General features: G+C 67.8%; 1 protein-coding gene across 1 annotated transcript in view; it reads right to left on the bottom strand.

Moving 5' to 3' along the window:
* Positions 1–481: 481 nt before the first annotated feature.
* Positions 482–11,992, bottom strand: part of ZBTB46 (zinc finger and BTB domain containing 46) — a 34,101-nt gene continuing 22,590 nt past the window's right edge. Inside the window, exons 3-5 of the mRNA XM_054577515.1 lie at positions 11,498–11,782; positions 3,818–3,993; positions 482–856 (exon numbers count right to left, since the gene is read on the bottom strand). Of these exons, the coding sequence (XP_054433490.1) occupies positions 482–856; positions 3,818–3,993; positions 11,498–11,782 (836 nt within the window). The remainder of the gene's footprint in view (positions 857–3,817; positions 3,994–11,497; positions 11,783–11,992) is intronic.

Genomic DNA, 11,992 nt, shown 5'->3' with positions numbered 1-11,992 from the left:
GGCCCCAGGGGCGCGGAGCCTCGAAGGCAAAGGGCAGCGGGCAGGGCCGGGCTGCTGGGAGGGGCCGCAGGGCGGAGGGTGGCCTGAGGCCCTGCGGTGGAGGCAGAGCTCCTCAGCTCCGCCCAGCGCTCCCGGGGGCCGCACTCGACACCCACGCAGTGCTGACCGGCCCCGGCACCTGCCCAGCCGGCCACACGGCCCCTGACGCTCCCCGCCCCCCGCCCCTGCCAGGACTCTCTCCGCGCCCCGCCGCCACCTTTGCGTTCGGCCCCGGAGCCCCCGCTGCGGGGTCCGCGCCTGCCTCTGAGACCGCAGGGCGGGCTTCTCGGCGCATGTCTGGGGGGCGGGGGCAGGGTAAAGGGGGGGCCGGAGGAGGGGCTGCAAGGGGTCGCGGACGGCCCCACCCCGGGCGAGGGAGACCCCTAAGCACGCACACACGGCGGGGGCGGCGCTGCCCCCGCCCCCGCGCCCAGCCCGGGGCCTAGGAGATCCAGGCGAAGTCCTTGTCGGGCGCCCCCGGGGGGCTGGGCGGCCCCCGCGGCGACCCCGCCTCGTCCTTGTCGTCCCCCAGCAGCGCGTCCTCCTGGGCCAGGCCGACATCGTCCTCCTCCTCGCCCAGCTCCTCCTCGCCCTCCCCCCGAGGGTCGTCGGGGTCCTCCAGGTAGGGCCCGTCGCCCGCGAAGAGCTCTGGGGAGCCCTCGGCGCCCCCGCCGTCCAGCGGGCCGGCCACGCCGCGGCCCGCACAGTCGGCACACACGCCGTGGCGCCGCGAGCCGTGCTTGATGCCCACGCTGGCGGCGGACATGAACGCGCGGCTGCAGAGCTTGCACACGTACTTCTTGTCCTTGCTGTGTACCTGCGGGGACAGGGGGACCGGTGAGGGTGCGGCTGGGCAAGCCGCGCCCTCTCGGAGATGGGCTGGCGGGGCTGCGCCCTCCCTCTCTGCTCGCCGGCGCCGCCGGGTCGGTGTCCCTGGGGCTCAGCGACTCCCCGCCGCGGGGGACCCCAACCGCCCTCCCGCCACGCCTGCCCACAAACCCCAGACCACGCGCGTCTACCACGCGAACGTGTGCTGCCCCCTCCAACTTGAGCAGGTCAGTGGGTGCAAGGTCTGGGGTGGGGCGCCCTCGAGGAAAGCCGGGGAGCCCCTCGGAGCCGGGCGCTGCCCACAGGCTCCAGCCCCAGGAATGGGGTCCCTGGGACCCTCCTGGGTCTTTTTTGTTTGGTACATTAAAAAAAAAGTGCTTATTTTTAGAGAGAGGGAGAGAAACATCCATGTATGGTTGCCCCCGCTGGGGACCTGGCCCACACCCCAGGCCTGTGCCCTGACTGGGAATCAAACCAGTGACCCCTTGATTCTCAAGCCGGCCTCCGTCCACCAAGCCACACCAGCTGGGGCTGTTTGATACATTTTAAATCCAGGGCTTCCTCACCCTCCCCCAACAAAAGAACAAAAACTCAAGGCCCAAACGCCCAGCCAGGCAGGGGCGCGGGCTGCGGGGGAGCTGGGCGGCAGCAGGGCACCGGGCCGGCAGGGCACGCGGGCCAGGACCAGATGGCCGGCACTCGCCCGGCCGCGTGGACTGCAGGAAGGAGGGGGAGGGGAGGGTGCCGGTGCCATGGCAACCACGGCTCAGCTCCGAGCGGCCTTCTCAGGGTCAGGGACCCTGGAGAAATTAAAGGGGACCGTACAGATCCCTCCTCTGAGGAAAACAAGCCCTCCCGGCTCCGGCAGGTTGTCAGGGATCTCTGACCTTCCCCGAAGCCCAAGCTCGAACCCGGGACAAAATCCCAAGGTAAGCAGGCAATGTGGACCCTGACCTCCAACGGGGTCGTGTTCCCCGAATCGCGAGTGCGGTTTTGCTGAAGACGAGAGATGCAGCTACCTAACCACGCGCGGCGGCAGGTGCGTGCTGGAAAACTGGGGGCGGGGGGGGGCTTTGGAAAGCGCCTGAGTCTCCAGCCACGACGCCGCACACCTGAACTAGCACAGAACGATCTCAAACATGAAAGGTCACTGACGAATAAAACCTGGAGTCCTTTACAAAAATCGTAATTGTGAAGGTGCTCAGGTCCCAGTGACCAGGACAACGAGCTTACAAATGCCACCGGCTGTGACCGACGACCTGCCGCAGACGCAGAAATCCCTGCCAACCGGCCGCCTCCGGCAGCGGGCCCCCTCCGGCCACAGCGCTGTTGACACGCTGCAAGCCGAGGGCTCCTCCGGCCGACCCGCGCCCTGGTTTCCTTTGGTCAGCACCACGCATGGTCTGAGGTCGCTGGCTCCTCACTTTTCCTACCAAATTACAGGCGCTTCCCTTCGCCCACGGTCGTTACTTTCGATGTTCGCACATCCGGGGTTGGGTGGTGAGGGGTTGGTCCAGCTTCTCACCTAACTCTGCCGACATTCCTAACCCGTAACCAACCAAAGCCACTGCAAGCCGGCCTCGGAAATCCACTTGTCCGATCGCCGGGGTGGGGCCACATAGCAACCTAGGCTACAACTTCTCTGCACTTGTTAGTGTAACAAACAAAAAGATACACTTCTCTTTGGACAGGAGGTTTCTCTCTCTCTCTCTCTCCTCTAAAGCGCTGGCTGAAAAGAGAAGGCAGGTTGCACCCCGGGAGGGAGCAGACATGCAGCTGGGGAGAGGGAGCTCGGAGTTGGGGCGTCGTGGGGGCCTTGTGCCCCTGGGCCTCCCGACGTGCCTCTCCAGGTCCAGGCTGGACCCTCCTGGGGAGCAGGGAAGGCCAGGACCCACCGGCGGCGCGGCCACTCGGGGACACTCGCTGGCTGGGGCTCGTGGCGCATCCCTCGGTCAGCGGGCCCGGGCCCCCACTCCCTGGAACGTCGCCCCTCCAGCTTTTGGATCTGACCCCAGAGGCTCTCCCCCAGGTGTCCTACCCCCCAACAAGTACCCCTGGGGGGCTGCCGGGGCAGCCTGGTGTGAAGGGTGGGCTGGAAGGTCCAAAGAGAGCCATGTCCCCGACGCAGCCAAGCCCCTGCGGCGCGGCTGGAGGCCCAGGCGGTGGCTCTGCTCCCCACACGGACCGACGCCCGCGGCGAAGACCCTGCTCGCGCCTGCGGTCACCCGCTCCGAGGCCGAGCCTGAGGGCCCGGCCTCACCCCACGATGCGGTCCCTTCACACCAGCATGGGCGGCCGCCCTCCCATGCTCCCTGGCGCCCCCCGAGATTCCCAAACTAGCGGCATTCCCCCAAGGCCCTCTACTGACCCCCACTCGAGCCCAGGGCCACCCCACCACCTCCCTTCAAACGGGTCCAAGCCCAGCCGGCCCCACCTGCAGAGCGCTTGCGGGGTGGGGGCGGGGGCCCAGATCCCGCGTGCCCCCCCTGGGCCGGCGGCTCCTCGGCAGAGCCGCTGGCGTCCCCGGCGCACCTCCCCACCCGCAGGCCCTCACCCCGTCTTCTGGAGGGACCTGCCCCCTTTCGAGGATGACCGTTCCATGTCCTGGCTGGGCAAACCCGCCCCTCAACCCGCGGCCCGACAACTGCGGGCTGGGTCCCCACGGAGACAGGGGAGGGGCATGGAGGGAGTGGCCTGGGTGGGACCCGGGGCAGGGCCAAGGGAAGGGGTCCCAGCCGGGGAGGCCGCGGGGCCCTGAAGGGAAGAAGGGAAACCGACGGGGCGAGGTGTCCCCGCCTGTGCACCCAGGCCTGGGGCGCAGCTGGGGCAACATGGGGCCAGCAGAGTCAGTTCAGGGTTTCCCAGGCCCCCAGACCACGCCCCGCCCCTGCCCGCCCCGCCCCCACGATCGCCCCGCCCCGCCCCACGATCGCCCCGCCCCCGCACTCACCAGCGTGTGCCGCTTCATGTGCTCGCGGCGCGTGAACTTCTTCCCGCAGATCTCGCAGGGGTAGGGCCGCTCGCCCGTGTGCGAGCGCATGTGGCGCTTCAGGATGCACTGGTGCATGGCCGAGAAGCTGCAGTACGGGCACTTGAACTTCTTTCTGATGACCGTGAACTCGTTCACTGGAAGAGAGCACAGAGCCGGTCACCGGGGCCGGCGTGCGCGGCCCGGCACCGACTGTCCCCCCAGGCCCCGCCCCCGCCCGGCACAGGGGTCCCGGGTGCCCGAGGCCAGGCTGACGGCCACAGGCAGCCGCGCCCTCCTCTCCCCTGTCGGCATCTAAAACGCAGGGGCGCCCAAGTGCGCCATCGTAGCAGGACCTCGGTGTCCCCACCGGGGAGCCGGAGGCCGGCCCGGAGCCTGCAGGTCTGCCCCCGGCCTCGGCGCCCGGTGCCCCGGGTGGCTCCACACTGTGAACTCCCAGAGGGAAGGTGCCGCCTGGTCCCCTCGGGGAAGCACTGGGTGGACAGAGCCGAGCGAGAGGCCAGGCCCACCCCAAACGCACAGCGCGGGCGGCGAGCGGCCTCCCTGGGCCTCCTCCGAGGGCCGCCCGGGGCCGGCTCCACACGGGACACAGCCCCGCACTGGGGGCGGCGGTCGCAGGTGTCAGCCCACACGCCACGGTCACCCCCTCCCGAGCCCGCAGGGTCCCCCCAGCGCCCAGGGGCCGAGACCTCCCGGGTTCCCGGGGACGGCCGAGAGCCGCCCAAGTCCTGTGGTCGCATGTCCTCCTGTGGGAGGAGCCCCGAGGCGGACACCTGTCCTCCGGCGTCCGGAGGCAGCTTCCCGGGCCCTCAGCCTCACCCCCACCCAGGGCGCAGCCCAAGGGTCAGGAACACTGGCCCCAGCCGAGCGCGGCTGCCGGAACAAGCGCCACAGGAGGGGGACGGCGGTTAGGCCAGGATGGCCTCCCACTGCGCCCTTGAACCCTCGCAAATGCCAGGACCTGGCCACGGTCACAGCCGCCCCTGGGGGCACCGAAAGGGAGGCAGGCGTGAGGACAGGAGCCACAGGGGCGCGGGGTGCGGGGCGGGGGCTGGGCCTTTCCCTAGGGCTGGGGGCGGCCGGGCGGCCGAGGAATGACCAGCCGGGGTCCATGAGCTCCACGCCCCCCGGGCCTCCCACCGTGTCTGAGTCAGGGACCCCTCAGCACCATCTGCTGGCAGCGTGGCCCCCACAGCCCCGACTCCCAGCCCCCGACTCTGTGGAATGCGCTGCCGGCAGGGTCCCCAGCAGGGGGCGCACGAGAGGCGACCCCACCGGGATGTTTCTCTCCCTCTCTTTCTTCCTCCCTTCTCCTCAAAAAATAAGTAAAATCTTTACCAAAAAAAATCGAGCAACCAGAGTCCCAGGTTTTCCAGCAGGGGACAGCGAGGCCGCCGGCCGGGGGCCCCGGCCAGGCCCGCGCCCGGAGCTCTCTGCGCTGGAGCCTCCCGCGCCTGCTACGATCTGTGCACACCCGTGCTCCCCGGCAGGTGGGCAGCAGCGTGGCTCCGCCGTGCCCCTCGCCTTCGACCTGTGGCTGTCACGAGCTCCGTTCTCGTTTGTGTTACAAAACCCACAAGAGACTATGACCGTTGCTCCACACGCCGGGACCACCGTTTCTGCTGGTCACACGGACACTCCTTCCTGGAGCTCCTGCCCCCTCTTCGGTCTGTGGACGTTCCTGGGGGCTCAGGCCGTTGTTACGGCTTCTTGTCCGCGGCGGAAACTCCTCTCACTGCTGTTGGGTTGCGCGGCGGTGTCTTCCTTCAGCCTGGGTTTCCGGAGGACGCTTTGGCTGGGCAGAGGGCCCTGGGTTGGCCCCTTTTCCGCAGCCCTTCGCTGACGGCCTTGCCTGGCGCGAGCCTCTGCGGCTTCTGTCGGACGGCAGCCTCCGTCGGCTCCTCTGAAAGATGCTTTTTTTCCCTCGGGCTGCTTTTTCGACTCTTCGGCCATTGGTTTGCAAGAGTTTGACTGTAACGTGCCCAGAGACCGCGTTGTGTTGCTACCGCTCTTGTGTCGTTTCGGTTTCCATTCTGCACTGGGGTTACAAAGCTTCGTGACGCTGGGCACGGGTGTCTTTCACCTGCTGAGGGAAATTCTCAGCGGCCGTCTCCTCGGGTCCTCCTCCTGCCGCGCCGTCTGCCCTCGGCGCTCGGGGAGCCCAGGGGTACGTCCACGCCGCGCCCCTGCTCGCCGCTCCCTTTGCCTCCCCCGCGTTCCCTTCTCCCCCTCTGAGCCGGGGCGCAGGGGTTCCCTTTGCTCCGCCTCCCACGTCCCTCGGCCCGTCTCACGCCGTCTCTACGCTGCTATCGACGTGCCCCAAGGGATTCTTCTTCGTTTCGGGTGTTGCGTTTTCAGTTTCAGACTGTTCACGTCACTCTTTTCTAGGGATTCCAAGCCTCTTGCAATGCTCCCTCTTTTGATCTGTTTTGTCCGCTGACGGTTCCGTGAGCGCGTTGGTCACGGGTGTCTTCCGGTCCCCCTCTGGTGACTATGACGTCATCGACTCTGCTGCGTGGCGACTGTGGCCACTTCCTTGGCACAAAACACTGCTCCTCTCGGCTCGGCCTGTTCCCTGCCCAGCGCTTGGGAGCTGTGCCCGAGGAAGCTCCGGGGTGAGAATACAGCTCGTCGCCGGCGGCGGCCATGCTGCGGGTCCCGCCTGTGCGGGCGGCTCCCCAGGGCTGTGCACGTGTGCGCATGGGAGCGGGAGCTGCCCGGAGGGTAAGCCCAGCACAAAAGCGTCATCACGAAGCGGGAGCTTCAGAGAGCTCCCTTCAAAATAAACGAATGTGCTTTCTTTCACACCCGAGTTCTACGCGGCTGCTAAAACTGACCGGGATCAAAACGGAATTCTTGGTTTTAAATGCAGTTGAAGTTAGTGAATTAGCACCCGCAAGGGTGTGGAGGAGGCTTCCCTACCCCCCACATAGGCCCACAGCGCGCACCCAAGTGCACGAGGCCTCCCGTCCACATTTTGTGAAAATGGCCGATACGCTGAGAAGCCCCAAACGAACGTCGAGACGAAGCGGCAGTGCCTCCGGCAGGGAGGGGCCCTACGTGAGGGGCCAGCCCTTCGTCACCGAAGTGCTCGCTCGATGTTGGAGAAACATCGGGGTTACATTTCCGTAATTAAAAAACAACACGACTCTTGAAATCAACCCCTGAGCACCAACGTTTCAGTGAAAAACTCACCGCAAGGAGGAGATGGGAAATTCTCATGGTGGAGTCGGACGCCGCCACGGGAAACCGCGGACGCGGGGTGGCCGCTCAGCCCTGAGGGACAGGACGTTGGACACAGGGACAGAACCGAACAGCGGTTCATCCTAAGAATGTTCCTTACCTCCCTCTTCGTTGTAGCGTCCCGCACAGGCCTGCTCCTTTTAGGTGCAGCGGGACCTGTCTAATATTTGGTAATTGTCTTGAAAACGTAACCAAAGCCCTTCAGCCCCGCGGTGCAGAGAGACGCTCCAGAATTCAGGTCTGCCCGCGGCCCCATCCCGCGCCCGCGGCCCCGGGGGCAACGTCCCCAGCCGCCCGGCCCTCCGTTAACTCAGAGCTGACAGGCGGGCAGCCAGGAATCCACGCGCACAGGCTGCTCCTGCCACAGCGACCGCACGGCGCCAAGACCCCACGTGACAGCGAAGAGAGAAAAGGACGTCTCTAGCCGCGACGTTCGGTGCCGAGGGCGCTGACCCAACCGGGGCCTTGGGAAGGGCGCGGGGCGCCGGCCGACCCGCCTTTTAGCTCCGGGGGACTCGGGGGCCCGGCGGCCTTGGCAAGCACCCGGGGCGGGCGGGCGAGGCGCCGCCGAGCAGGCCTGGGAACGGGGGTGGGGCTGGCCCCGGAGCCCACCGCCCCCGCCGCCGTGCGCTCCGGCCGCCTGCTCCCTCCCTCCGGCCGGCCAAGGCCAAGCCCGCTGCTCCGCGTGGTGAGCGGAAGAGCGAGAGACCAGAGAGCGGCAGCAGCCAGGGCGCCGGCACGCAGTCTGGGCGGGTCTCCCGCGGGGTCTGTCCTTCGTGCTCGGAGAGAAACGCTGTGGGGCTCGCGTGCGAGGGTGCGGCCCCGGGCTCCGTCCTTGGATCTTTCTAGAAAGTAACAGAGTTGGAGCCGTTTGGCTCCTCTCCCCGTGGGTTGGGTTCCCTGCCCCTCGGCTGCCGCGCGGCTCCACATGTCGGCACAAACCCTTCCTGACTGTCGCCTGGAGGCTGCGGGCGCCCTGCCTACCGGGTGGGCGCCGAGAGGTCTCCCCCGGCCACCTGTGTGGGCTTGGAGTGACCGCTTTAAAGGCACAAATAGACGCCTAGGCCCAGTCCCATCGGCCCGCGGCCACCGGGACCTGCACCTCAGGCCCAGCCGGGGCGGAGGCGCCTGTTTCCACGGCGCGTTTTCCTTGTGGGTCCTGCGCTGACCTCAGGGTAAAGCTGGCCGGGCCCAAGGGCTCTGTGCCTGGCGCCGGCCCCTCGCAAAGCCCCCCAGGCGCTGGCTGCAGCCAAGTCCGGGGAGGTCCCACGCCTCAGCCCGGGTCTCCAGGTCCCGGGAGAGGTCGACCAACAACGAGAGACAGGCCAGTCATACGCCGCCAGGACAGGACGAAACCAAGAGCACTGTCAGAGCAGGAGGCTTCGCCCCTTGGACTCGCCGGTCCCAGTCCGGCCGCCACCAGGGGGACCGGTCACGCATCTGGAAAGGAAGGCTGCGGCGAAGTCTCGGGAACGGATGCCCAGGAGAAAGGTCCGCGTTCCGAGAACACCAGTGCGTCCCCGATGCGTCCTGTCAGAAAGGGCCGCAGGGGCACAGTGTCCCGTCCATCTCGAGCCTGGAGTTTGTGGCCCAGCTCCCCTCCAAGGCTTGGTTTTCCTCAGGGGGACAGAGAGGAGCTGCCGGGCTCTGCTTCCGAGGAGAGGCAGGGAGGGCCGGTCCGGGGCCCCACGTCGCCGCGGGTCAGTGCGGCCTGGCGTCCGGAACCCTCGGCTTCCCGAGTCGGACGCCTCTCCCTGGACAAAAATTCCTCAGGGAAGTAGTTTCGTTTAAGTACGAGAACCAATTTAACTTCTTACAGCCTGTCGCCGTGAGAGTGAAACAACTGTTGCGAAAGCGGCTCCGAGCGAGCGGAGGGCTCCGCCCGTTCCCCGGGCCAGGCGCTCACAGGCAGGACGCCGCGCCGGGGCCGCGCCGGGCGTGGGCAGCGGGCTGGCTGTCCCCGGCCTGCGCACTGGGCCGAGCGACAGTGGAGCGAACACTCTGCGGCCCCGTCCCCCGCTGGGGCGCGGGCTGGCGCCAGGCCCGGGGAGCACGGGACGCGACTCTCGGCTGCGGGACCAGCAGCCGTGGGTGGCGCTGAGCGGGTTCCGGAAGCGCCAACCTCGACCGTCCTGTGGCGAGCGGAGCGCGTGTGTGGCGAGCGAAGCCGGGATCTCACTGCAGTGGGCGCTGTGGGCTTCTCTCCAGGTCCCGACAGCCACAGGTGCCACGGTCTCCATGGGTGACTTGTCCGGGGTGCGGGTCTCTTTCCCACAGGACTGTCACCCAGAAAGTCGCAACACGTCACGAGGTCAGGCTGGCTCTTTCTCAAACGCCCTCTCGCAAGAAATCGTTGCAAGTGCCAGCGTCCGTCGACCCTGGCAAAGGCCCCGGTGCCTCTAAAAACACCAGGAGACGGTCCTCCACCCGCGCGCGGCCTGACCGAGCTCGGCCGCAGTGGCTCCCGGACGGGCCTCCTCTCCTGGGGCCCTGCAGGCAGGCCAGCCCCGCGGTCGCCCTGCCTGGTCGCAGGTGGTGAAACGGGCGTGTGGGGGCTGGCGGACCCTCGGCCTGGCCCGGCAGAGACGCAGCAAGGCCCACACAGGGGGCGAGTGGCATTCTCAGCGGCGAGGACAGACCAGCCACGTGGGGGCAGCACAGACTGCCGCCACCGTCGGAGCCTGTGCGGAGGCCCTTGGGGAGGAGACAGGATGGGGTCCAGGCCAGGGGAACACGCTGAGGAGCCGGGACAGCAGAGGGCACTGGAGGCCGGACCTCGCCACAGCCACCGTGTCCAGTGACATCGCAGTCTGCTCTTTGTCCCCCACAAAACCTGTCTGCTTGCCCCTCAGCTGCGTGTCCGGCCGCCGGACCTGCCGATTGTAAATCCCAGACGCCCACGTGCCCTGGGACCACCTCCTTTAACTGTCCCAGGATCCGCACAAGGCCGGTGGTTTCTGTCCAGTCACTGCCTTCATCTGGGAGTGGGCAGGACCGACACCCCGTGCTGATTGCCCACTTGGCTGAGGTGTTTGCTGTTTTGCAAACACTGTTGTTGTTTTGTTTTTTTTTAAGAATTTATTTATTTATTTTTACAGAGAAGGGAAAGGAGAGAGGGGGAGAAACATCAACGTGTAGTTGCCTCTCGCGCGCCCCCTGCTGGGGACCTGGCCCGCAGCCCAGGCAGGTGCCCTGACTGGGGATCGAACCGGCGACCCTGTGGTTCGCAGGCCGGTGCCCAGTCCACGGAGCCGTACCAGCTGCGGCTGCTCTGCCTTAAACTCGCAATAACTGGGTGAGAGACGCTGCCCCCGAGTTTCTGATGCACAAAATGAGGCCTGAACGTGCGACTGGAGCCTTGCCCGACGCCCAGCGCTCGGGCGGCCCCAGCCCCGCCCCGTGCACCAACCCTGCGTCGCCCCGGCAACGGCCCCCGATTCAGCACAACAAGGGGAGCGTGCGCGGCAGTTCCAGGTTCCGTCTTTACTGGCCGTCGCTGTCTTCATCACTCCCACACGAAAGCTGAAGCACGTTAGTGCTCATGAGAAGTTATAAAAATGTTGGATTTTAAAGTAAAGATGAGAACACAGATCCGTGTCCGCAGCCCCCAGTGCCCAGGACGCTGGCAGCTCTCCCTTCCTGCCTTGGGGCCGAGGACCCCTCCCCACCCTGTCACTCAGGCCCCGCTCCCAACACACTCGGGCCCCAGGGCCACCGGGTGTGGCGCCGCCCGCTGTCCCCACGCGCCTCGCCTCCTGTGTGGGGTGTGCCCCCTCCCCCACAGAGAACCAGGGCCCCCACCCCCGCTCGCCCACAGTGCGCGGGGCACCAGCCAGACCCGGTGTTTCCCCCTGGTGACCGCTCTTTGCCGCCCATGGGCAGCGGCCACCAGCGTCCCCACAGCCGCTCTTCAGAGCGCCCGTGACGGGGAAGTGGCCCGCGGCTCGGGATGGGAGGTGCTTGCGCTGTAAACACCACGTCCGACCCCCTTTCCACGACTCACGGGCAACCAGCATCATCTGGTGAAGGCAGAGCCAGGAGACACGCCCCGGCCTCAGCTCCCTCCCAGCTCTGCCCCTGGAGGGAGCCTCGGCGCGGAGGTCGGGGCGGCGCTGGCCGAGGTGGCCCGAGCCCGCCCCCCGGGCCCGCCGGCCGGGCCCACACAGGCGCCCCGTCCCGAGCCTCTGAGCTCCAGCGGGTTTGAGGTCCGAAGGGGCACACGCTGCCCGCCCCGTGGTCCTGACAACCACACGACCTCCCTGACACACCTCAGGGGTCGTAGGGCACCACGGCCCACAGCCAGGCGCAGCGCCCGCCCCCGCCGCCTCCTGGGCCTGCAGCCGGCCGCTCCTCTCAACACTCAGCGTCAGGGCGCAGCGGCCGCGGGCGGGCACTTACGGGACAGGGAGTGGGTGCCCTTGGGCAGGTACTCCAGCAGCAGGGAGCTGTCGTCCCCCAGCGCGTCGGCCTTCAGCGACAGCAGGCTGTTCTTGCTCATGAGCGCCGCCCGCAGGTTGGCCACGGCGGTGGCCTGCTGCAGGGCCTCGTCCTTCTCGGGGGTGAGGGGCGGGCCCAGGTAGCCGGCCTCGGCCCCCAGGAGGCCCTCGTCCACATGGCTGTAGAGGTCCGCCCGCTCCCCTCGGCTGTCAGAGCCGCCGGCCTCGGTGACGGTCAGGTCGGAACCTGGGGGAGGAAACAGACACGCAGGTCATTTCGAGACTCTCCGCGCAGGAAGGAAGCGAGGGCGGCCCAGGCCCTCAGGCTGCTGTGACTCTGCGGGCTGTCGCCCCCAGGACACTGTCCAGCCACCCGCGACACCGCCGAGTGCAGAGCAGCGCGCCAGCACTTCCGCCGCCTCCGGGGGGGGCGCGGTGTGGGCACCGGCCGCCGGAA

Source organism: Pteronotus mesoamericanus, unplaced genomic scaffold (assembly GCF_021234165.1).
Source record: "Pteronotus mesoamericanus isolate MK-2021 breed Mesoamerican mustached bat unplaced genomic scaffold, CSHL_Meso_final contig_436, whole genome shotgun sequence".
NCBI lineage: Eukaryota > Metazoa > Chordata > Mammalia > Chiroptera > Mormoopidae > Pteronotus > Pteronotus mesoamericanus.
This window is presented reverse-complemented; position numbering and strand designations above follow the sequence as displayed.